This window comes from Gadus morhua, chromosome 12 (genome assembly GCF_902167405.1).
Source record: "Gadus morhua chromosome 12, gadMor3.0, whole genome shotgun sequence".
Taxonomy (NCBI): domain Eukaryota; kingdom Metazoa; phylum Chordata; class Actinopteri; order Gadiformes; family Gadidae; genus Gadus; species Gadus morhua.
Genome location: NC_044059.1, coordinates 6891546 through 6915935, shown reverse-complemented (window position 1 = coordinate 6915935; position 24390 = coordinate 6891546). Strand labels below are relative to the sequence as shown.

Here is a 24390-nt window from a genome sequence, read left to right as displayed (position 1 = left end):
GGGCTGCAGACCGGGCTGCAGACCGGGCTGGATATCATGTCGTATGATATCCAGATCTTCCATGTTCTAGTGACTCCAGGTTAAAAATAAGCTTTACTATACTAATATATTAGATTAGATTAGATCAGATTAGATTAGATTAGATTAGATTAGGCTTTATAGATCTTTTTGGGATGACTCCCTCAAGGAAATTGATTGTCCAGTAGCTTACAGAAAGAAACACAACACAATATTAAATTATATACAATATAAGATAAACGATACACTCTAAGATAACTATAAAAAGTAAAATAAAAAGTAAACAGTAAACAATAATTATAATATAATATAAGATAAACAATAAACTCTTAACTAACTATAAAAAGTAAACAAAAAACAGTAAACAGTAAACAATAAACTCTTATCTAATATAGAAAGTAATTTTAGTAATATTATTAGTTATTAATTATTAATATTCTATAAGTGATATTATATATACTAATATATATATTATATTAGTAATATTCTATAAGTATTATTATACTAATATATTACATTATATTAGTAATATTACATGGTTAATCAATGTATTTTTTGGCAGTACTATATTGTGTACATAGCTATTATATATTGTACATAACATATGGCCATATCAACCAGTTCTGGCATATAATTTCTGTTTCCTTCTTATTCGTTTTCTTTCAGGACTTCGTTGAGTCCACTGCCACCAGCCCCCCCCCCACCTCTCCCTCATGCTCCTCCACCCCAGGCACCTCTTCCACCACCCCAGACACCCCTTCCAAGAGGAGAGTGCCAGGGGGCAGGCGAGGCATGAGGAGAGCGAGGCAAAGTTGGCGGAATGGTGGAGAAGATGTGATTGGGAGAGCGGCTACTTAAATCGGCGTGCGCAGCTTCCTAGCCCCTCCTCTGACAATGGCGTCACCATTTGTGGGTGTTCCCGTGGACCCCGGCGCACTTCTCGTACAGGCGTCTCTCCGGAGACGGAGGGTTTTACGGGACAGAACCGATCCCTTGGCATTGTCTGACGATATTCAGATTTCAGACTTTATTGTCATTGTGCAACGAAATTGGGGTTCTTCATGAGAGATACAGATTCTCATCATAGGGTGTTCGTTATTTGATCGTCCTTTTGGACCTTATGTAGACAATGATTACTGTTGCGCATTGTGTCTCCGTGACAGTGTGCTGGAGGTAGCGCGTCAGTCTTGAATTTCTGCGCGGGGGGTTCGACTCCCAAGTGATGCAAATTTATGTGAAGCTTAAAAATTCTTCATTCTCATGCATATGGAATACTTATTCACTGAAGCTTATGGAATTATATTTTTGTGCTTATTTCGAACTTAAACCCATATTTTCAAGGCCGTGCTGGCACCACATCTATGGGGGTAAAATGCATGATGATAGACCGGCGAAATTGAACCCCGGTCGCTGGCGTTCGGGTCTTATACCAATCCATTACGCTAGAGCCGCTACCTCTCAGCGGTTAAAAACATGCCATACATTTCTTAAATAGGGTGTATTTCAAGTGAATTCCCTAAATGATATAATAAGGCAGGATGGACGTTGCTTATGCATTTTTAAATCATCATCATTCTATTTGGATTAATGGCGAACAATTCTGCATTTGGCATAGTTATTTTACAGACAATATGCAGAATATTTTCACTTATACGCATATAGACTGCTTGATCTATCGTAAAGGTGAGCAAAATGACGCAAAAAACACCCCTCTCACGTGAACGCGCACTGAACCTAAAGCAGAAAACCTGGTTCAACTAATTGAATCTAAAGTGAGCTTCGTGGTACCATTTAACTCTGATTGCGAGTTGCGGCTCTGTCGAGCCAGGTTTTCCCAAGAAAGCCTGGGTATGTTCAGCGAGCTTCGTGGTATAGGGCACAGGTTTGAAAATGTGCAGCATTGTGCAATCACAGGTGGGCGTGTCCGCCTAGATGTGTGCTGGATGGATCAGTCTACCAGCCTACCCAGTGGACTATAGCAAACCTCGCTCATCTACCCGTCACGCAACTAGGTGGACACGCCCACCTGTGATGTCACAATTCTGCACATCTGAAAACGGCTTGCAATGGCTAATCACACTCACACCTGGTGGCATGATGTGTCCCCTTTACTTTTTTTACATTCCCATGAGCCCCCCTGTGCCTTGCCCCCCCCCCCCCCCCCCAAGCCTGGGGGGGGTCCGGTGGCCCTGCACGCACCCCTCCTTCTTATAACTCTTATCCTGAAACACAAAATGTAAGATCACATAGTGTTCAAATTCAAGCTGAAACAGAGTTCACTCACAATTTAATTGAAAGTTAATTGAATTAATATCACATTCGCTAGAGTCGTTTTTCCATTCTGAGATACTGTAGAAACAAGGCAGCATGGCTGGTTCTGGGGATGAGGACCCACACCCTATGTCAATTTAAAGGGCTCATTCTCAGGTAGCGGCAACACACAATTTCTTATTTTCATTTGATAATGAACTAATTAAAACGTACTTATGAATACTACATTCCATTTGTGCTAAGTCTGTTCCACTTGAAGCCATTCAGTTCTAACATGTTGAAAATGGATTAACGTAAGTGTCTTGAACGTTTGACCCTAATTCTAAAACCAAAATCCAATCCTAGTGTCTTAACTTTTCCACCTGTCCACCATTCAAAAATGAAAAAACAGCTAAGACCCTATCGGTGCTCTTAATTTGGTTATTCAGTTGGGTATGTATTTAGGAAAGGGCATGAGAAAAAATACATAAGACGGACATAATATGTCAATGAACCTGTGGGGAATAAAACAAATGTATCACATTTTTAATATTTCAGAAAACACATCACAATATGACAAGTATAACATCTGCGATATGATAATATTGCGTCCGATAATAGTTCCACAAACTAGGACAATAGAATACCAAATATATATTGTTTTCATTATATTGTTAAAGTACTGACAGATTTAGTGTGGGGGTCACTTGGGTGTCACTTGGCGGTGGCCAATCACATTTGTTTCTTTGTGTTGACGACTTACTTGACAACCATTTTTGTATACACGCTCCAAACCACAATATGTGGACATGTAATATGACGTTATGATGCAATATTATGGCGTATTATGTGAAAACTGCAAGTGATGGGTGACACAGTAACAGTACTATTTCACAGTATCGTTTACTTTTTTCATTTTTTCATTTCACACCTGTGCGTATTCTTATGTTCTTAATAAATATCTCATTATTCCTATTACATTTGTAAATGCTTTGGACCCTAAATGTTTGTGAGACTGTCAGCAGTAGCAGGCATGGTGAAAGAACATGGCAGTAATCATGACCGTATGACAGTAAACAGATAACGGAGGTAAATAATCCAAGTCACTGAGCCACCCTCAGTGTGTGAATTCTTTAAAGTTGGATTCGATCATGTTCAGATGATTAAGGAATACAGTCAGATTTGAATGGCCATTAGATATGGTGGATGTGCGATTTTAATATAAACAAATGTAAAATCAACCCCCACCCATACAAGTTTGACTCAGTGTCATAATGACGAGTTGGTCTCGTAACCCTTGGGTCTCTGTTGAATGCAGCCCTGCCTATTCAAACAAGTACAAGTCAGGTGGCCCTAACCTCCCATTCATTGATCCACACCACTATGCTACCACAACCAACAAATAGGCGTGGTTTTTTAACCCCATGAGATAAAAATGAAATGTGCCGCAAAATAGACAAAATTCAATGTCATCGGTGCGGGTTGGCCTGACATTGTGGCTTGACCATAGGCCAACCGCAAAATGCTCTCCTTTATAAGGCTGCTTGGGACTGCAATATGCCACATTCACAGGAGCAATGCAGGTGTTTGTGTTTGCGCTGGCTCTGGCCGTCGTGGGTGAGTCTTTCGTGTGCTCTTGTTTCAACATCTACTATTATTTTTATATACAGTTATTATTATTTGATCATTGTTATTATTTGAAGTATATAGTCTTATTTTGTAGACCTACATTTCTGATATTCATTTTATTTCAACCTGGACTTGAAGTAATAATTTCAAGTAATTTAAATTTATTCTACTAGTGCAGTATCACCATTCAGAATTCATGAAAAGGTTTGAAAATGGGAAATTGTGTTTTCTTTATTCTCTAATTTCAGCTGGACAGTACGTCAACTTTGGTAAGTGTACAGGTCTACTCAGGGTGTAAACTTTCAGATGAGAATAACTCCATGGGTATCTCCATTGCTGTTCCATGAGAACTCGGATGTTAAATGGAACTGTTCTTTCAGCTCCTGACTTCGCCAGCAGCAAGACCTATGTGTACAAGTATGAGGCGGTACTCATGGCGGGCCTTCCTGAGGAGGGTCTGGCTAGCGCTGGGTTGAAGGTCCTCAGCAAAGTTTTAATCAGTAACATTGCTGAGAATACTTACCTGCTTAAGGTAAACATCCCGCTAAGGCAGCCACCCAAATGCAATTTCCCTCAAGCAGCAAAACCGGAATCGACTATTGACTTGTTTCATTATGATCTGATCTCGCTCCTAGCTTGCCGATCCTGAACTCTTTGAGTACAGTGGCGTCTTGCCCAAGGATCAATTCATCCCTGCCAACAAGCTGAAGGAAGCCCTGGCCTCCCAGCTTGCGACTCCCATCAAGTTTGAGTACGCCAATGGTGTTGTCGGGAAGGTCTACTCCCCAGAAGGCATCTCAACCACCGTGCTGAACATCTTCAGAGGTGTACTGAACATCTTGCAGCTCAATATTAAGAAGACCCAGAATGTCTACGAGCTGCAGGAGGTTTGTTATAAAATGCAACTCCACGGTGATCGGTATTTTTAACCTGTACCGAGTTTTTCTGAATGAGCGCGTGCGTTGTGCCTTGCAGGCTGGAGCTCAGGGCGTGTGCAACACACTCTACGCCATCACTGAAGACGAGAAGGCCGACCGCATTCTGTTGACCAAGACCAGGGATCTCAATAACTGCCAGGAGAAGATTGTCAAGGATTTGGGTCTGGCTTACACAGAGAAATGCATAGAGTGCCAGAAGGTAACTCAAGCTCTTTTTGAGTTGTCTGCAATGTTTTACACACTCTAGAGAAGCATGGAAACCCACAGAAACAAATCACTGAGAGTTATGTCAATGAATAACACTAATACATGAGGTACAGCTATGGCAAATAATAATAATAATAATGATAGTAACGAGATAATAACGAGATAATAAGCACACCATTAATCTCATATAAATTTGTCGAGTTATATTATAAGAAAAAAAGTTAACATGTGCCACAGATAGTAAAAAGCATTGCCAATAACAATGCATATACAAACATATACAAACAATGAATTTGTATATGTATGCCACATCTCTACAGGATGCCAAGAACCTGAGGGGAGCTGCCGCATACAACTACGTCCTCAAGCCAGTCCCGACTGGAGTTCTGATCCTGCAGGCCAGCGTCAATGAGCTCATCCAGTTCTCTCCCTTCAACGAGCTTAATGGCGCTGCCCAGATGAACACCAAGTACGTGGAATAACCACAACAACCAATGTCAATATGGGAGCTGGGCAGGAAATCATCAGTTAACTGTTGTTGTTTTCAGGCAGTCCTTGGTTTTCCTTGAGATTCAGAAGACCCCCATCGCACCGGTTAACGCTCAGTATCTCCATCGTGGATCCATCAAATATGAGTTTGCCTCCGAGCTTCTGCAGTCACCCATTATGCTGATTAAGATCACAAACCCCCAAGCTCAGGTATTTCTTGAAGTTGTTATATGACAAGTATACATTTTGTGTATCATTTCAAATGAATATTGTTTTTGTAACCTTATTTCTTTCTTCTGCTCCATCAATAGGTTGTGGAGCTCCTCAACCATCTTGTCATCCACAACATGCAAACAGTTCACGAAGAGGCCCCCATGAAGTTTCTAGAACTGATTCAGGTGCTCCGTAAATCAAACATCGTGGACATTGACCAGATCTGGAGTCAATTCAAGAGCAAACCAGTCTACAGGTGATTTAGATCATACAATCATGATAAATAATGAACAAATTGGCACAAAACTGTTGAGTTGAGCTCATTTGACATTCTTTTTGACTCTTAGACAGTGGATCCTGGATACCCTTCCCGCCATTGGAACCTCAACCACTCTGAGATTCATCAAGGAGAAGTTACTGGCTAGAGATATCAGCATTCTTGAGGCAGCTCAGGCTCTTGTAGCATCCATGCACATGGTGACAGCTGATCAGGAGGCCATTACAATTGTGGAAGTGGGTAACATTTTTAAAAGAAGCAGTTTATTGGTTGGCAGTTATCATATACTATCTACTCAATTGACTTATTCCATTTGTCCAGTCCCTGATAGACAACCACTTGATTGTGGAGAATCCTGCTCTGCGTCAAATCGTTATGCTCGGCTATGGTACCATGGTTGCAAAGTTCTGCTCTGACAAGATCGCCTGCCCCTCCGAGCTCATCAAGGTAGCAAATAGAAAATTATCTTTATTTTTAACATTATAACAGTCAGGTCATGTGAATGATTCTTGATTTCCCTTTGCAAGCCCATCCACGAGAAAATCGCCAGAGCAGTTGCAGAGGAAAACATCGAGGATATCAATTTGCTTCTGAAGGTTCTGGGTAACGCCGGACACCCCCACAGTCTTAAGACAATCACAAAGATCCTGCCCTTGTTTGGCTCTGCTGCTGCAAATCTGCCAACAAGAGTCCACGTTGACGCCATTCTGGCCATGAGGAACATTGCCAAGAAGGAGCCCAGATTGGTCCGTAACTTGTCAATTTCAATGGAATGATGAGACCTCTGCCAACATCTGCAGGAGATTCCAGATCTGAGTTTCTTTGTTTCTTCTCTCCAAAAAACAGATCCAAGATATGGTCGTACAGTTGTTCATGGATAAAGCCCTGCAGCCTGAGCTGCGAATGCTTGCGTGCATTGTGCTGTTTGAGACAAAGCCTCGCATTGGCCTGGTAACTGCTCTTGCCAACGTTCTGAAGACTGAAGAGAACCTGCAGGTGGCCAGCTTCACCTACTCCCACATGAAGTCCCTGACCAGAAGCACCGCATCTCACCAGGCGTCTGTGTAGGAACAGGCATTCCTCTTGATATCTCATGAAGTCCACATGACTGAGGATAATTGTGATTCACCAATAGTGCAAGGACTTATGGTTTGCTTTTCTTGCAGTGCTGCCGCATGCAATGTTGCTGTCAGGATCCTGAGCCCCAAGTTTGATCGTCTGAGCTACCGTTTCAGCAAAGCCATTCAGATGGACGCCTACAGCGGTAAGGACACCAAGGAAAATAACATTTAGGAATCATTACCATTGTCGGGGGATTGGTTACCATTGTCGGGTGATTGGTATCTAATTTTAGTTTTTATGGAACTCTTGGACAGAGCCCATGATGCTTGGTGCTGCTGCCAGTGCATTCTACATCAACGATGCTGCCAGCATCCTTCCCAGGGCTTTCGTGGCCAAGACCCGTGGCTACCTTGCCGGAGCTGCAGCTGATGTTCTTGAGGTGTGTTGACTGAGCCCTTTCATTTAGCCATCTAAAGCAGGCTAAGCTTACAAAATAACTTACGCATTGAATTAATAAACTGAGAAAGGCCATTGGTAACCACTTTAAATTGTTCATCTCCTTCTCAGATTGGATTGAGGACCGAGGGACTCCAGGAGGCTCTCCTGAAGAACCCTGATAGCGAGAACGCTGACAGGATCACCAAGATGAGGCGTGTCATCAAGGCTGTAAGCAATCCAATGGACCAGATCACACACAGACAAACATGCTACATGTTTCAGAATGTGACGATGTACTGCTTTGCTCTGTCCAATAGCTGTCCCAGTGGAGATCTCTGCCTACCAGCAAGCCTCTGGCTAATGTGTACATCAAGTTCCTGGGCCAGGAGATCGCCTTTGCCAACCTCGACAAAGTTCTCATCGATCAGGCCATTGCAGTAAGTTTTACCTTACAATTCCCCAGCTGCTAACTAAACAAATGTCAACATTGATAATAATTAAAACATTTAAACAATGTGTTAATGTGTAAGTCACAACGTGCGTGCTACCAACCACCCCTGTTAAATAACACTTTGCCACTCCTGTTAGCTTGCCAGTAGACCCATCGTTCAGGAAATGGGAAAGGACGCTCTGAGGAGTGTGCTGTCTGGATTTACCGCCCATTTCACCAAGCCCGTGCTGGCTGCCGAGGTGCGCCGCATCCTCCCCACCGCCGCCGGATTCCCCATGGAGCTCAGCATGTACACCGCTGCTGTCGCTAACGCCGCCGTCCAAAGTACGTGACTTCAGTCTATAGTAAAAACACCAAGAAGAACATGTTCCTTGTTTCTTGATGTAAACTTCTTCTGGATTGACCATAATTAGTAGTTAGTATATTGGTACATAATGAACACTACTTTATAATGCTATAAATTTGATAATTATTTCAATTGAATGAGAGAGAAGAGGCCTTGCACCATGTGGATTTTAAACATTCGGAATGTGCATTCTTTTTTCCCTTGTTTTTGTTAGTCAAGGCAAGCACCACACCTGCTCTGCCCCAGAACTTCCTTTGGGCTCATCTGCTGAAGGCCAACATTAATCTGGAGACTGAGATTAGGCCCAGGTAGTTCTTGTTGTTAGTCCTAAAATCCTATATATGTATATATTTAAAAAAGATAACATAATTCATGAAACCTATACAATCCATTGTTTCCTCTAGTGTCGCTGTTCAGTCATTCGCTGTGATGGGCGTGAACACTGACCTCATCCAGTCATCTGTGCTCGTCAGAGCCAAGGTCAACTCTGTCCTGCCAAGCAAAATTGCAGCCAATCTTGATATAACTGAAGGCAACTTCAGGATCCAGGCATTGCCCGTTGCCGTGCCTGAACAACTTGCAACCGTGCGGTAAAGAAAACTCTCTCCTTTAAACAAAAACAAAAAAGACTTTGAAGGAGTGTAAAAGAAACTGGGCTCCAAGCTAGTACCATATGCAATGTTTAATCCAGCTACCAACATAAATGTTAAGTCTCACATAAAATCCAGCCATTCGCCAGTCCTATGGTTTTGGCTTCCACTCCTTCACTCCAAGAAGAACTCTTTCCGTCAGAAGAATATGAGTAGACAGTTTGCTACGAGAAATAGTTTGGCTTTGCTATGACATAGCTGATAGTGAGTACAAATATTAAAGACAAAGGCTTCTGCATGTTGGTTCAGTCTAGGTAGCTCCAAATAATAGGCAGGCTTTACAATTTTGACAGAGGTGTGATGGCGTGTACATCATACTCACAAGTGTCATAAGTCTCAGTGAGTTTGTCAGAAGACATAAACCTGCATACCCATGAAATAGTATGGGTGCTGAGAGCCACACCCCCACCTATCTCTCCTCTACAGACGAATCTCCATCACCTGCACCTCTGCAAGGCCTTCATGTGTATTACCCAAACATGACCTGATCCTTTTTTTCCTTAACAGTTATGAGAGTTTCGCCGTGGCAAGAAACATTGAAGATCTCCTGGCCGAGAAAATCGTGCCTATCATTCCCGCAGAGATCTTGGAGCCCCTCATCGGCAGACGGTTCGTGTCTAATGCCAACTCCATTGTGTCTGGTAGCTCGGTGAGTTGTTCACAATGATGTCTTTGAAAAAGCCTTGCCCTACTGCACCATCATTTCACCATAACTTCCTTACTTATCTTTGGTCCGTTCTTTTGTTTAGTCCAAATCCTCCGAGATCTTCTCTGACATGGTATCTGGAATGAAACCCATCATCAAGTCCAAACTTGCCCGATTTGAGAAGAAGTATTGTGCTAAATTAGCCGCAATGAAGTCCTGCATCAAGCTGGAGTCTGAGGATGCCTCATTCATCAGGAACACACCTCTCTACCAACTGATTGGAAAGCATGTTGTCTCTGTGGTCATTAAACATGGCAAGTACTAAAAAGAAACATGTTATATGATGCATGGAAAAAACGCTCTGTGCCTCAAGTCAACCACATATCTTCCTGTATGCGTGTGTCTTTTATTTTTCGACAGTTGCCGGAAAGGAGATCGAGAGAATAGAGATCGAGGTCCAAGTCGGAGCAACGGCTGCAACGAAGCTAATTAAGCAGATCAACCTGAGCCAAGAAGAAGTAGAAGAAGAGAACGCCCAGGGCACACCTGCTCTGCTAAAGCTCAAGAAAATCCTGAATCCCTCCGTGAAAAGATCTTCCTCTTCCTCCAGCAGCTCCAGCAGCAGCGCCAAGTTGTTCTCCTCCTCCTCCTCCTCCTCCTCCTCCTCCTCCTCCTCCTCCTCCTCCTCCAGCAGAAGCAGCAGCAGCAGCAGCCGTAGCAGCAAACTGAACTCCAAATCCTCCTCCTCATCCTCGTCTAGCTCGTCCTCCAGCTCTTCCCGCTCTGCAAGAAGCCGTCTGTCCAACGTAAGATATTGCCACCCTGAGATGCTCATGGAGATGCTGAACATTTACGAACGGGCTCTGTGTATAGTGTATATCTATATTCGCTGATATTGACATTCGATGTTTGTTCCATGCAGACTGTTGTGTACCCGTTGAAGTTCCAGAAGGACCACAAGAAGCAGGTAGATAAGCTGTCTTATGATCTATGATTCGGTCATGATACACAATGGCATTGCTAGGTTTCTATGTTTTTTTTTGCTTAAAAGTAATTCCATATTGTAAACCAAATGTCGTTTCTCAGTCTCTCACCTCTTCAGCAAGAACCTCCACAGGCAGAAGCAGTGCTTCAAGCTTCCGGGCCATCTACAACAATGTGAGACTTTTTAATTTAGGGTGTTTGATCCCAAATGTCCACCACCTACCTGTAGGCATCCTTGAGCGAGATACCCAACTCCCTACCTGCTCCTGAACAACATTGGTCGGAAGTCACTGAGATCCCCTTGGATCGACGCAATTTGAACCACACGTAATTATTTAGATTTTATTAATTGCAACTCTCGTACTTTCTTCACAGAACAAATACCTTGGCGCTGCAGCTCCTCCTGCCTTTGCCATCTGGGTCCGTGTGGTCAGAGCTGACAACCAAATGATGGGATATGAGCTGTCTACCTACCTGGACAAGCCCAACAAAAGAGTCCAGCTGATCATTGCAGCTTTGGCCAAAGGTGACACCTGGAAACTGTGTGCTGATGGAATTCTTCTTAGCAAGCACAAAGTATCTGTAAGTAATATTTATTTCATATCCTTGGTTTAATTTATTGTGCACAAAAAAAAAATCATGGAGCACGTCCATATTTGTAGGTCTTGTATAGGTACTTGTATGCATTGCTTGTTCTCAGTTACAACCAGAAGTACCTTTGGATAAAAGCGGCTTCTAAAAACAATGTTGTCATGTTGTCCTCTCTCTTATTTACTTGGCATTGGCATGGATTATAAATTGATGTTGAATGTTCTTTTGAATAGGCTAAGGTTGCCTGGGGAGCGGAATGCAAGGAATACAGCGCCATGGCGACAGCTGAGACTGGCCTGGTCGTCAAAAGCCCTGCGGCACGTCTGACAGTGTCCTGGAAAGCGCTGCCGATATCATTCAAGACTTACGCCAAGCTGTAAGAGCAACCTCAACCATGCAGCCTGTACCGTGCTACTGTAATGTAACACAGCCTATTACAATTGTGTCCCTACTCTTCCTCTTACAGCGTCTACAAGTACATCCCTGCCTCTATCCTCGCTGGACTCGTTGAAGGGAAGGAGATCAACATTGAGAAGCAGGTTTCTCTCATCGTGGTTGCAACTTCTAACAAGGACCTCGATGTGATCTTGAAGACACCAAAGGTATGTCAAATCGACACTCTGTTCAGGATAAATTTGAAATTATTAGAGCTGTCAGTTAAACGCATTATTAACGGCGTTAACGCAAACCAAATTTAACGGCGTTAAATTTTTTATCGCGCGATTAACGCAATTATTTTATATTAAAAAATAAAAAAAACTTTTTTTTTTTTTTTTTTCTTTGGCTCAAAACAAAGAAGCAGTAGCCTGACTGCTATGTTCAAATTACATTTTTTCAAAGCAGTCGTTTAATTGCACTATAGGCTATTTTTTTGTATCGTCCTTTTTTGATCAGTGTATATGCCAATGTTGTTATCAATAAAAAATCATTTGCACAAGGCAAGCCGATGCACTTCACCATGTTGATAAGAGAACTAAAATGAGAAGAATTATGGGACAAAAAAATCAAGGGATATTTAGCATAGAAAAATAATTTGCGATTAATCGCGATTAATTAGAGTTAACTATGACATTAATGCGATTAATCACGATTAAATATTTTAATCGCTTGACAGCTCTAGAAATTATACATGAATATAATATGACTCTGATATGCCATGTTGAATAATAACAAAAAAAACATTTTGTTCTTATCCGTGCAGCACACTATCTACAAGTTAGCTCTGCACCTTCCCATTGCTCTGCCTCTCGACGGACTCACCAGCCTTACTCCCTTCGAAGACAACATCATGGAAAAAGTCCAATACGTCTTGGCTCAGGTTTATGAAGGTAAAAGGCCGCTAGAACCTATGGTATTTAGCATCCAAAGAAGTTGTTTGAGTCATGGATACCTAAATGCTGTTCCCTTTTTTCCCCATTCCAGCTCAGTGTAGCTACGCCAAGAACACCCTGACCACATTCAACAACAGGAGGTACAAGAACGAGATGCCACTGTCTTGCAACCAGGTTCTGGCCCAGGATTGCTCCAAGGAGCTCAAATTCATGGTTCTGCTGAAGAAGGACAACATTGAGCAGAACTGGATCAATGTGAAGCTTGCTGACATGTGAGTACTTGTGTGTCTGTGAAGAAAAACATATTTGGTAGCCATGTGCATATGCCTAACCAAACGCCTCTTATCTTTTCTTTTAGCGATATCGACCTGTACCCCGAGAACGACAACATGATTGTGAAGGTTAACGGCATGCAGATCCCCATCAGCAGCCTGCCCTACCAGCACCCCACAGGTATCTTAAAAAAACATCTAACATCCAATCTTCAACATCCTGTCATGGCACTCTGACTTCAACTCAAAATTGAAATGCTTTTCCACTTCCAAGGTACAATACAGATCAAGTCTAACGGTGAGGGCATCTCTGTATATGCGGCCAGCCACGGTCTTCATGAGGTCTACTTCGACAGGAGCTCCTGGAAGGTAAAACTGTTAAAAACCTTTGAACAAGGACATTTAATGAAACCTAAATTCAAACTCTTATATTTATTATGTTGACCTTTGGATGTTTAGGTGTATTTCTGGACTATTGCCGTTTGGATATTATCCCAACTATATTAGCAGGTGCCTAGACGGACTGACATGGATAGAAACGTAAGAGTTACCAGGTATTCTGACACAATGCCATCTGGACTCACAGGTCAAGTTGGCCGACTGGATGAAGGGACAGACATGCGGAATCTGTGGAAAGGCCGACGGAGAGGTCAGACAGGAGTTCCGCACCCCCAACGGACAGCTGGCCAAGGACGCCGTCAGCTACGCCCATTCCTGGGTGATCCCTGCTGAGAACTGCCAAGATGCCTCCGGTAAAACCCGCTTTGCCTTGACTCCACCTCTGCCTCGGCTGTGTTTTCTCATAGTCTGAATCTGAAAGACACCAATCACAGCAGAATAGTATAAAAAGTTGATTTAGGGTTCAGCGTGTACAATGTGGTAGTATCTCGCATTAGGTTGCAGAGAATATTTTAGAATAAAAATATGATAAGAATCCCTAGAAATACAATGGGTATCCAAAGACACTACCGTGAATACCTAACGACAAAATAATGTACAGAAAGAAATCAATACGCACCAATGCATATGAGTAGTAGAAAGGTCGGGATGGGAAACTTGACCTCTTCATGATTCAGCATAACACTTCCCTCATCTACCCCGCTACAGAGTGCCGTATGAGACAGGAGTCAGTGAAGCTGGAGAAACAGATCATGGTCCACGGACAGGAGTCCAACTGCCACTCTGTTGAGACGGTGCTGCGTTGCCTCCCTGGCTGCATCCCAGTCAAGACCACCCCGGTCACCGTTGGCTTCCACTGCCTGCCTATTAGTAAGCACCCTCAATGCCACCTTGTCACCTTTCCTTATTCCTCAAAACTATCCACATATCAACTTCAACTGATTCCTTCACACAACAGATTTTATGCAACCGGACAAATAGTCTAGTTGTAGTGGTGTGTAGTATGTTTGACCCCCTAAAGCCAAAAGGGTTCTGGGTTGAATCCTTAATGCCTAGTCTTTCTGTAGGCATCCTTGAGCAAGATGACTTAACACCCTACACCTAAATGTATCTAAAGGGGAGTCACTACTAGCACAGCTTTATAGTAATAATAACACACACACACACACACCATGCTGAGCGACCCTCAACATCATTGATGTTTTCTCCTCCTTTAGGCGCTGAGCAGGAACGCTCTGTAGATCTGAGCAGCGTCCTGGAGCAGAGTGTGGACCTGAGGGAGAGCGTGATGGCTCACTTGGCCTGCAACTGCGCCAACCTCTGTGCTTAAGCTGGCCACGCCCCGCTCACCAGAGCACCACTCCCCTTTAAGTATTTATCAATTAACTTCTGTATCCTTAAATCAATCAAATACAACAAATATTTTTTGGGATTTTCTTGGCAGTTTTATTGGAGTCAGGTTTCTAACAATACAATGTAATGTCAAAGAGCAATGATAAAAACGGTTCCACAAATATCCCTTTTGTCCGGTATTAGTGATGTACTTTTAATTATTTTAACAGAAAATAAATATTTGGGATTTAAATTGTTTATTTACTTATTGCTTAACACTCCTTTTTTGAGACTAAAATAGTTGCCTCTTTTCTGACTTATTCCTTTCATAAAACACATTCATCAAAGTTGTAAAATCACTAGTTAACATTTATTGAGAACAGCTCTACCTTTCTTTATCCTCCTTAAAGAGTCTATTCAATTTGAAAACAAAATGTACGGACAAGAACACAAATTGTCCATTTGTTACCTGGACAAAGAAGATGGTGAACAAAGATACTGTATGGGTAGCTTTCAACATGCTTCACTAACATTGTTGGTGCTTTAACATTCTTGACTCTCTGGGCCTCAACAAAGCCACCTGCCCATGCGTCCACTTATTGCATTGGTGTTCCATTAGGCCCAATGCAATAGAAAATACAATTAGCTACTCAATATTTGATACTAAGGTGTTATGAACATTATATTAAATGATTTGATTTAAACAGCAGCATCTCAATCCATCCTAAATATATTTAGACAATTATTCATATGACACAAAATCAAAAGAGACATTTAGCTGATGAACCCCAAATTATGACAACACTTCCATGTAAACAATGACTCAATTGGAGTTGCGTGCAATGGTGGTGTACCGCTCACACACTGCCAAAGTGAAAGTAAAAAACATTGACATTACCATAAAAAAGAATAGAAAATACAAATGAAACACAACAGACTTAAAAATACTTTGGAATCACATTGAAAATAAGTTAATTAATAAGTATTGATCGAGGCTGAACCCATGTCCAAAACACCAGGGCGCTGTGCTTAACCATTTCCTTTGGCTCCTTCATCTGTGGTCAATCATGTTAGTTTGTTTTTTTAGATCTACTTCACAGATGTATCTCTGTTATTTAGACTCAGAGCTCCTGTTGCGTTGTGTCTGTGATTGATTGATTGATTGATTGATTGATTGATTAATTGATTGTAAATGATTGATTGAGCAACTGCTTCATTACTTTCGACCAACTGCGTGACGAGTTGTCTTCAAGCGCTGGCCTTCCCTATCTGGGTGTGCGAGTACAATGCCGCACGGTTCTTCATCATTGTAAGCTGCTGTTACGTGGGAAATTAATGCACAATCATTGAGTCCTCTGTCTCTGCATCCCAAGCCGGTTTCTTGTGATTAACTCATTTATTCGTAAGCTTTATTTCAGCTGGTCAACTGTGTGCGCACGGTGGCCGTTCCCCCGCTAGAACCAATCGGCAGTTCTCCTATGCAGCCGTTGATTGTGATTGGTTGGGTCGGGCTGTGGCTGAAAGAGAGGGTTGTTTTTTTTTACACACAGTCACTTTATTGCAGTCTCACTGTCAATAGTGTTTAACCTGAACCCGTTTATACCTTGTATTTTATGTTAATAGACTACATTCCTTTTTTCTTTAATTTCATCACTACTGTATGTATATTACCATTGCCCTGCTTTATACAAATGGTATTGTAAGAATATTATACTGCACATTTGATGATAAAACTAGAGCTGTCAAGCGATTAAAATATGTAATCGTGATTAATCGCATTAATGTCATAGTTAACTCTAATTAATCGCGATTAATCACAAATTATTTTTCTATAATAATTATCCCTTGATTTTTTTGTCCCATAATTCTTCTCATTTTAATTCTCTTATCAACATGGTGAAGTGCATCGGCTTGCCTTGTGCAAATTATTTTTTATTGATAACAACATTGGCATATACACTGATCAAAACAGGACGATACAAAAAAAGAGCCTATAGTGCAATTAAACGACTGCTTTGAACAAATGTCATTTGAACATAGCAGTCAGGCTACTGCTTCTTTGTTTTGAGCCAAAGAAAAAAAAAAAAGAATTTATTATTTATTTATTTTTTATAAAATAATTGTGTTAATCGCGCGATCATTTTTTTAACGCTGTTAAATTTGGTTTGCGTTAACGCCGTTAATAACGCGTTTAACTGACAGCTCTAGATAAAACACTTTGACTTTGACAGCTCATTTAGTCCTAAAACGTACATATACATAGTTTTTGGTCTTCTAGGCAGATAGCTGTGCCTTTATCGGTACCTGCTTTCCGGGGAGGGAGGAAGACTGCGGTAAGGGTCTGCTGTGGACTGGGTCTGGAGAGCTTGGCATCTAGGTGAGGAAGAGGTCTCAGGGGACGGGGATCCAGGCAAGCATTCTGGGGAGAAGACTGACGCAGCCTCCTGCTCGCCTGCATGGTGGAATCATTCATAATCAATCATTAAAGGTGACATATTATACCACCATGTGTGAGTGTGATTAGCCATTACAAGCCGTTTTGAAAATCTGCCTCTTCTGATAAAACAAGTGGGCGTGTCCACCTAGATGTGTGCTGGATAGATCAGTCTACCAGCCTGCCCAGTGGACTGTAGCAAACGTTGCTCATCTATTCATCATAAATCTAGGTGGACACGCTCACTTGTGATGTCAGAAGAGGCCGATTTTCAAAACGGCTTGTAATTGCTAATCACACAACTGGTGGTATAATATGTCACCTTTATTCATCTTCATCAATAAAAGATCATTCGTATTACTTTATTGCCTTGGTAGTTTCTGAAAATCGTCAAAGAAACTTTTACCTTCAGTCATCTCGGGTTGGTTCTGGTCGGTGAAGGGAGTCCAGTGTAGGAACTGGTGCTTGAGCCACGTGGCGCGGTCCTCCTCGAACATCATTCGCTGCCAATACCAAAACAAATATATGATAAAGGATTTGTACAAATATGATACAGACACAACAATTCAGGTTGGTACGATAAGTACATGGAGAAATTGTGGCACTATGAATAAAACATGCTTGACTGAGTTTGTATCTAGCAACAATGCTGAATTAGGGATGCTCGATTATGGGAAAAATCATAATCATGATTATTTTGGTCAATATTGAAATCACGATTATTTTTGTGTTTGAAAACATATTGTATTTCTTCAGCATGTCTCTCCCAAAAAAAACGTAGTAACTGAGAACTTTGAAATTTCGCCTTAAGAAAATACTCAAAATGGTCAAAAAGAAAATGTTCCAATCTAAAATAATATACAGATATGTATCCAGCTGTTCTGCCCTTTCTATAAAACATTAAATAATTTAAAAAGAAAAAACGTGATTATGTTAATTTTGTGACCGTTTGACGCTAAATCAAAATTTGATTAATCGCCCAGCCCTATGCTGAATCAAAGACATGTTGATTCATGAAAGTCTGCCTAAAGCAGCATGACATTCCCACTTTGTAAGCATCTCTTCTTTTAACAACGACAACAATTACCCACAACCGTTCCCGCCAAAAGTACAGCGAGGTTATTTGTTCTTTGTGTTTTTCTCTCCCACCTCGTGGCTCAACCGTATGGCTGCCTCGGTGAAGGTCTTCCTCTCCTTCTCAAAGTGGGTCCTCTGTTCCTCCAGAGCCCTCCAGTCTTCCCCAAGCCTCCCCCTCTCCCCCGGCCTCCCTCCCTCCCCCTGCATGGGACTGCCGGGTGGTATCGCGGCTGCCTCCTCCTCCTCACACGGGGAAGTCAGCCGCTGCTGTTGGGCAGAGGGACAGAGGGAACTGTGAGTGATCACTGATGGACACAAGGAGCAACTGTAGCTCACTGATATCGGCGCAAGTTACACTTCAAGTTTGGAGTCATTCGTAGTGATGTCGTCAGTTGCTGTTTTTTTAATTAAAGAAAATGATGTAGGAACTGGAACTTGAGTGTATATAAAGGGGACTTTAAAATCTGCCCAGGTTATATAAAAAAAAATAGGTCAACCTAGGTTGTAGAGACAACTCAGGCTACTTAAGCTTGCTAGTTAGGGGAACTTAGAAAGTGCAGAGGTTTAATACTAGATTCTACCGTTTTAATAATGATGCAATTATAGGTATTTAAAGTATAGTAGTTTTTCTTTTGCAAGAGAATGATGAGCCACAAAAACACACACAAATGTTTTGTTACTAATCCGTAGTGAACTAGCAGTCGATGACAATGATCAGACCTGCAGTAGCTGCTGCTGGCTGTGAATGAAGTCTTTGCACTGCTGGATCTCCAGCTTCAGCCGCTCCATCTCCTGCCCGTGGGTCTCCAGAGGGACGGCATCAGGCTCGGCGCCCTCCCCAGCCTGCACCAAAGACGCTGCGCCACAACACAAGACCACAGCAACCCTCGAGTTTCAATCACTCTGGTTTTGGGTCGGTCGAACCCATTCAACTGTATTTTTTAATTCAAATATATTTTTTGGGTTAAATATTGTAAAATATATTTTTTTCTTTGCCATCTGAATATTATCTAACAATATAACCATTAAAGTCAATAAAAGTAATAAAAACATTAGAGCTATTTGCTTATCTTTAGCTGTTCAAAGAAGCACTTAAATCATGAACATGACACCGTGGAAAGTGCTCTATACACACATCATTGGTAAAAGCATTTTTATATTAGGTACATTGTATATATATATATATATATATATATATATATATATATATCCAGCAATGTCTAATGTTGCTACCAGTAGCTATATGGACGTCAGTGTTATGGTTGACTATTAATCCATTAGGTTTCAAAAAGCGAAGATTCAAGTTGCCTTTGCAGTAAGGTACAACTTCCCCGGTGACATGGCGACCACGAGGTCCACTACCTTGGCTGTCCAGTCTCTCCATGTGGCTCTTGAGTTTCCTCCACTTCAGGCGAATACTGTTGGTCAGCTTCTCCCTGGCGTCCACGCAAGACGACTCAAACACCTCCTCTGAGTCCTCCGAATCTCCCTGTACAGTGTAGAAGGTATCATGACATCGTGTGTAATGACACCGGTGTATTTCATCGGCTCTACGAACACACTAGCAGCGAGCCGCTTGACAGGAAGTCCATAATAAAGAATCCGAAAATCTCATCTAGCAACCAATCAGACCGATTTTTTTCCATTTCATGACATAAGCACTAACTAACACTAACTTTTGCCATCTTCTTTTGATAAAAAAATGTCAGTGTGACGCGTTAACATTTTAACATGAGCCTGGTGGACCAAAGGCCTCAATACTTCTCCCCGAACCTGTGTTTGCGGGTCGCCAGGCGTCTCTTCTCGCCTGGCGGGCTTGGAGCCACGCAGCAGGGAGACCATGTCCCTCTTCATCTGCTGCAGGACCTTCCGCTGCTCCGAGTTCTCCAGCACCAGCTCCCTCTGACGGGCGTCGTAGTCGCTCAGCAGGGTGCGGTACACCTCCCCTTCGTGCCTTTGGGGGGAGTCGTTCACAGATAGAATAGGATAAATCTTTAATGTCCACTAAGGTGGACCTTTTTTTTTGGCTCACCAGGCATAAAAGACAGATCAACAGGCAGACATTTTATCTCAGACATATAATGAAAATTCAGGATAAAATGAGAAGAATACATATAGACATAAAAATAAAATTTAAGGTAAAAGTTTGATGTTGTCACTTGGTTTGGTTGAGGATACTGATTCACACATACACGCGGTCATGTCGAATTTCAGAAGCAGCGGGACGTTAGCAGTTAGCTTCATAGGAGAAAACAGTACTGGTTGTGTCTCGAGCGTTGATGAAAGTATTTGGGGTTTTACTGGTCCGTTGAGGACTATAATACAAGGCAATTGCTAATGGTCAGTTAATAAAGAAAGCTGGTTCTTCTGTTGTGAATTTTGACATCCGCACTTTAATAAAGTTCTGCCCCATAATAGTATGCATCCCGATTCTATTATCATGGTGATAATAATTATGTAATAATATCAAATAATTGTATGATAATGATGCTCCTCAAATCGAATTCCCAATCAGTAATGTAGCCCCTTCAGCTCATTGGGTTCTAGGCGTTCCAGGTGGGAGTTCTACAGAACATACCTGGCCTCTGTCCTCCCAGTTTTCCACATGCTTCGTTTCCCGTCAGCGCGTTCAACGTAATTTAACACTTCCATTGCTGCCAGTAAAAAATACAAGAACAAAAATATAAATTTCAGAATATAAAGAAATAAACCATGATTGCATTGTATGACGTCATCGGAGATTAACTGTAATGTGTATAAATTATAAGCTTATATACAAAGGCAACATAATAAACATTTGAGACCTTGTTTCTTCTCCTTTTTGTCGACAAGGAGCTGATTCAAGCGTTCCTTCAGTTTGCCAAACTCTCGCTCCTTCCTCTTCATGTCATGATTGTACTGACTCGCCCGACTAGCAATTATGTTTTGGAGTCTTTGGACCTGTCAAAACATAACACACACTGCTGAAGTCAACATACTTTCCCTCAGGGAACCAGATCTGGTTTCACAATACAGACTTGCCATCAAAGTAAATATTACATAATCTGTACCTCTTCTTTTTCATTTTTTAGGCAACTCTGTAAGTTCTTCACTTTAAGTTGCAGCTGACGCTCTTTCTCCAGCAGAGATGTGTTTTCTCTTTTAGAAAGTTCCAGCTGGCCCTGTAGGACAATACACAGCAGAAATACAAGAATCACAACAAGATACAACTAAGGGATTACAATTCAATTGGGTAACGTCGTCTGAGATTAATATTTAACCCGTCGATCAAAAAGATCAACATGTTCAACAAAGTATGGCCGGTATGGATCAGTGTGCACTTCTCATCGGTTGTGCACTTATCAAGCCTAAGTGAATGATGAAGCTTAAATCAAACGCAGGCTCAACTCTGACCAGTAAAAGCCTACATGTCCCAAGTACACACACCGTTGTTAAACGGTTTTCGTTTGTGCGTGCGTGGCTGCTGTTCTAGGGAAGAGGGGAGGGCTTTCCCATCACCTTAAGGCGGGTGTTGCTGAGCTGCAGGAGCTCTGTGTTGCTGGCCGAGCGTTGCCGCTCCACCTCCATGTCGTCCAGTGCTCTCAGGCCCTGGCGGTGCAGCTGGATCAGCTCGTACAGGCTGTTGAGCACCGCCACCACGTTGAGCTCCGCTGGCCCGTCGGTCGGGGTCCACACGGCGCGCAGGCCCAAAGACGACACCTCCTGGGGAACGGGCACGAGAGACACGGGAGGCACATGTGATACGGATCCACAAGGCGTGTTCCCTTCTCTTTCAGACACATCCTTTGTGCCAGTGGGTCATTCAAGAGACATGCCTGATCCGTCTGTTTCAAAGTTTTTGCCCCAGGGGTATCTGGGAATAAGTGATACGTTGATACCTGTGGTTGGCTATGAAGGATTGTCTAGAATCCCAGGCTCAGTTGAAATGCTGTGTTATTTTTCAGACTCCTTAGAAGCACCAAAGAGCAATAGACATCCATTCAATGTTCACCATAATACAGCCGACCCACACACAGTATACCTATATTCCGTGTGCAGTAATCATAGCATATAGGATGGTAACGTCTTCCTCTGTGCTGCTCAGCGCACACCTCAGCCACAGAACACACGTTGAGTCACACGCACCTGATTGATGTACGAGCGACATTCTAGGACGTTGTCCTCGGTGCAGAACGAGGTGAGCACGAAGGGGCTCCTGTGCCCGGATAGAGAGGGAGCCTCTGATTGGCTGAAATGGCCCAGGGGAGACATCCTATATACGACAGCGCTGCCGGCAGTGTTCTGGTGTTCTGTGCATACAAAGAATGAAAGTATAAAAAGAGCTTTGTCAGACCTCGTGGTCTCAATTCACGGGATTGGCCGTCATGTAATAAAGTGTGAATGGCCTGAGCACAGTATGAGTTACAATACAACAGTTGATGTATTTTGGCCTTGATCAACAAGCACTACAAGTCCATACTGCTGATGTTTATTTAACTACCGTATATGTTTCTTATTAAGGTTAATCCAGGGGAGTACCTGTATAATAAATACAAACATGTATTTGTTTTACTTCTTACTATAATGTAACAATAATGTCAATTGGAACTTTTTCATTACACAGGCCTTTGGAAGAGTGCAGTGTTTATAAAAAGTGCTACTTCATTGTAACACACATACAGATTGATATGAAGACAGTGCAACTGTCGGTAACAAGTCTCACACATCATCCTCTATCACATTCAGAAACACTAAGCCTACTGCAAGTCTACAACAAATAGGGCAGTTTTCCCAGGGAGACGCCTGGAAGGTCACACTCACCGAGGGCCGATTCTGGCATTGTGGACCGGGGCTCCCTGGAGTCTGTGTATCTGGCTCATCCGCTACACCCCAGATCTGCCTACATACGCACACACACACGGATCCTGAAATAGACGCTTCAGATTAGGATGAGTGGCGCACCGTCTGGATTAGGCACAAGGTCAGAGAGTGAGCCGAGCAAAGCACAATGCAAACCCAGATTCTGGCTCTGTTTATTGTCCTGTCGTGTTTCGTGTGTCACGTGAAAATGTAATTGAATTGAATGAATAGTAACTGAATTGAATCGAACTGAATTGAACATACACTAGAGACACCATTATTCAAACTAAATACCAAGTTCCTCACTAATTAGGGATCACCAACTCATTAACTCTGATGGAAATTACTTTGATGGCCCAGGCTTGATGAAGCATTCTGCCTTTCTGATAGAAGTTGGCCTTATTTTAGAGAAGCCTTGCATTGTTCCCATAGAGATAAGCGTGTCTGGTTGGAGGTAAGGCACCAGGAGAACAGCTAATCTCCCTTAGTATGCTGACTAAAGACAACCCTCGCTGTAAACAAGTTGTATATTTTACAAATATATACATAGAGGTACAGAATACATTAATATATCGATAATAGTGTATCAATTTGAAATAGTTTTAATGTAGGATTTTGTATCCCAAAATCAGATTATAAGGATGCAATCAAGCAAATTGATGTTAAACATTCATTATAGCAGCTTAGTAATAATAAAACAATGTGTCACAATAGATGTGTTCAGTAGGTACAGTGGTGAAGGTAAAGGCTACACACAGTAATTCTACCTGCCAGATGGCAAGCCCAAGTCACGAAGCTTAACGAGAAGTGAGCTACTTAATGGCCTATTGAATCAACAAGTATTTAATTAATTGATTTGAAGTACACCACGCGTAAACGTCGCATACGAGTCAGGCATTCGTGACATACGCCCTATGCGATCATTGAAGTCTAAAGTATCAAACCTGATAGTGTGTCTTAAGGAAATACTTTGCATAGGTTATTACAGATAGGGAGCGGGTTAATAGTAATTTCAAGGATTGGATCGAATTTTCTCAGCATAGATCAGCTGGGAAAGGTTATCAAGAGTAACATTTTACTAAGTCGCATGTTATTAGTCATATGGGAGCGTATCGGAGTACTGGCAGCTCGGTAGTCAAAGCGCAACCCCTCGCAGCGTACGTGGATCACAAATCCATATAACAGCTAAAAAGGGCAAGATAAAGAGTGACTTCACGCCAGTAATATTGAGCGTTACAATACGAGACCCTATGAGGAACAGAAACTGGGTTACTTACGTGTTATTTTCCTGCTGTCTCATAACATAGTCCATTCACTGTCCCGATCTCCGACGCCGCCCGTGTACGCCGTCACACCAAACACTACGGTAACTCGTTGTCTAGCAACCAAACGCTGCTTTGCTTTGATTGGGTCTCGTCTAGGATTTGCTTCCGGTGAATTTGCGCAAAATTTCAACTCGCTTCAACCTCCCCGTGGACGTAAGTAGTGGAGGAAATTTATTTTGTTTTACAAATAAC

At 42.2% G+C, this 24390-nt stretch overlaps 2 protein-coding genes across 3 annotated transcripts; one reads left to right on the top strand and one right to left on the bottom strand.

Annotated features, from left to right (window-relative positions):
• Positions 1 to 2190: 2190 nt before the first annotated feature.
• On the top strand, positions 2191 to 14776 carry LOC115555769 (vitellogenin). The gene is made up of 33 exons (XM_030372799.1): positions 2191 to 4166; positions 4278 to 4429; positions 4533 to 4784; positions 4873 to 5034; positions 5363 to 5511; positions 5591 to 5741; positions 5843 to 6000; positions 6092 to 6257; positions 6343 to 6468; positions 6549 to 6767; positions 6868 to 7085; positions 7188 to 7285; positions 7398 to 7522; positions 7651 to 7749; positions 7839 to 7958; positions 8110 to 8296; positions 8533 to 8626; positions 8723 to 8908; positions 9476 to 9617; positions 9718 to 9928; positions 10035 to 10420; positions 10537 to 10581; positions 10701 to 10772; positions 10974 to 11180; positions 11423 to 11565; positions 11656 to 11791; positions 12391 to 12517; positions 12612 to 12792; positions 12879 to 12973; positions 13067 to 13161; positions 13379 to 13544; positions 13900 to 14061; positions 14409 to 14776. Exons 1-33 carry the CDS (start codon positions 4094 to 4096, stop codon positions 14519 to 14521), a joined length of 5016 nt encoding a protein of 1671 aa, XP_030228659.1. The 5' UTR covers positions 2191 to 4093; the 3' UTR covers positions 14522 to 14776.
• On the bottom strand, positions 14665 to 24250 carry LOC115555768 (afadin- and alpha-actinin-binding protein). 2 transcript variants are annotated; one of them, XM_030372797.1, is made up of 14 exons: positions 24151 to 24250; positions 22835 to 22938; positions 22160 to 22323; positions 21533 to 21736; positions 21085 to 21195; positions 20839 to 20974; positions 20613 to 20688; positions 19808 to 19988; positions 19397 to 19523; positions 18755 to 18891; positions 18107 to 18301; positions 17364 to 17460; positions 16828 to 16975; positions 14665 to 16040 (listed from the first exon to the last, which is right to left on the bottom strand). In XM_030372797.1, the coding sequence occupies exons 2-14, from the start codon at positions 22851 to 22853 to the stop codon at positions 15938 to 15940; spliced, it is 1698 nt and encodes a 565-aa protein (XP_030228657.1). In that variant the 5' UTR covers positions 22854 to 22938; positions 24151 to 24250; the 3' UTR covers positions 14665 to 15937. The 2 variants fall into 2 exon arrangements, with proteins under 2 accessions (XP_030228657.1, XP_030228658.1); XM_030372798.1 differs by having other exon boundaries at positions 22835 to 22913; positions 24151 to 24244.
• Between the last annotated feature and the right edge of the window lie 140 nt (positions 24251 to 24390).

Excerpts from the sequence above, each read along its gene's own strand:
- LOC115555769 (XM_030372799.1), top strand. The coding sequence starts at position 4,094 with ATGAAAAGGTTTGAAAATGGGAAATTGTGTTTTCTTTATTCTCTAATT. Across the intron at positions 10,773-10,973 it reads TCCGGGCCATCTACAACAAT|AACAAATACCTTGGCGCTGC; the intron begins GTGAGACTTTTT and ends CTTTCTTCACAG. Across the intron at positions 11,792-12,390 it reads TGATCTTGAAGACACCAAAG|CACACTATCTACAAGTTAGC; the intron begins GTATGTCAAATC and ends TTATCCGTGCAG.
- LOC115555768 (XM_030372797.1), bottom strand. Across the intron at positions 21,196-21,532 it reads TCAGCAACACCCGCCTTAAG|GGCCAGCTGGAACTTTCTAA; the intron begins GTGATGGGAAAG and ends ATTGTCCTACAG. Across the intron at positions 16,041-16,827 it reads CCTCCCTCCCCGGAAAGCAG|CCACAGCCCGACCCAACCAA; the intron begins GTACCGATAAAG and ends CCTCTCTTTCAG.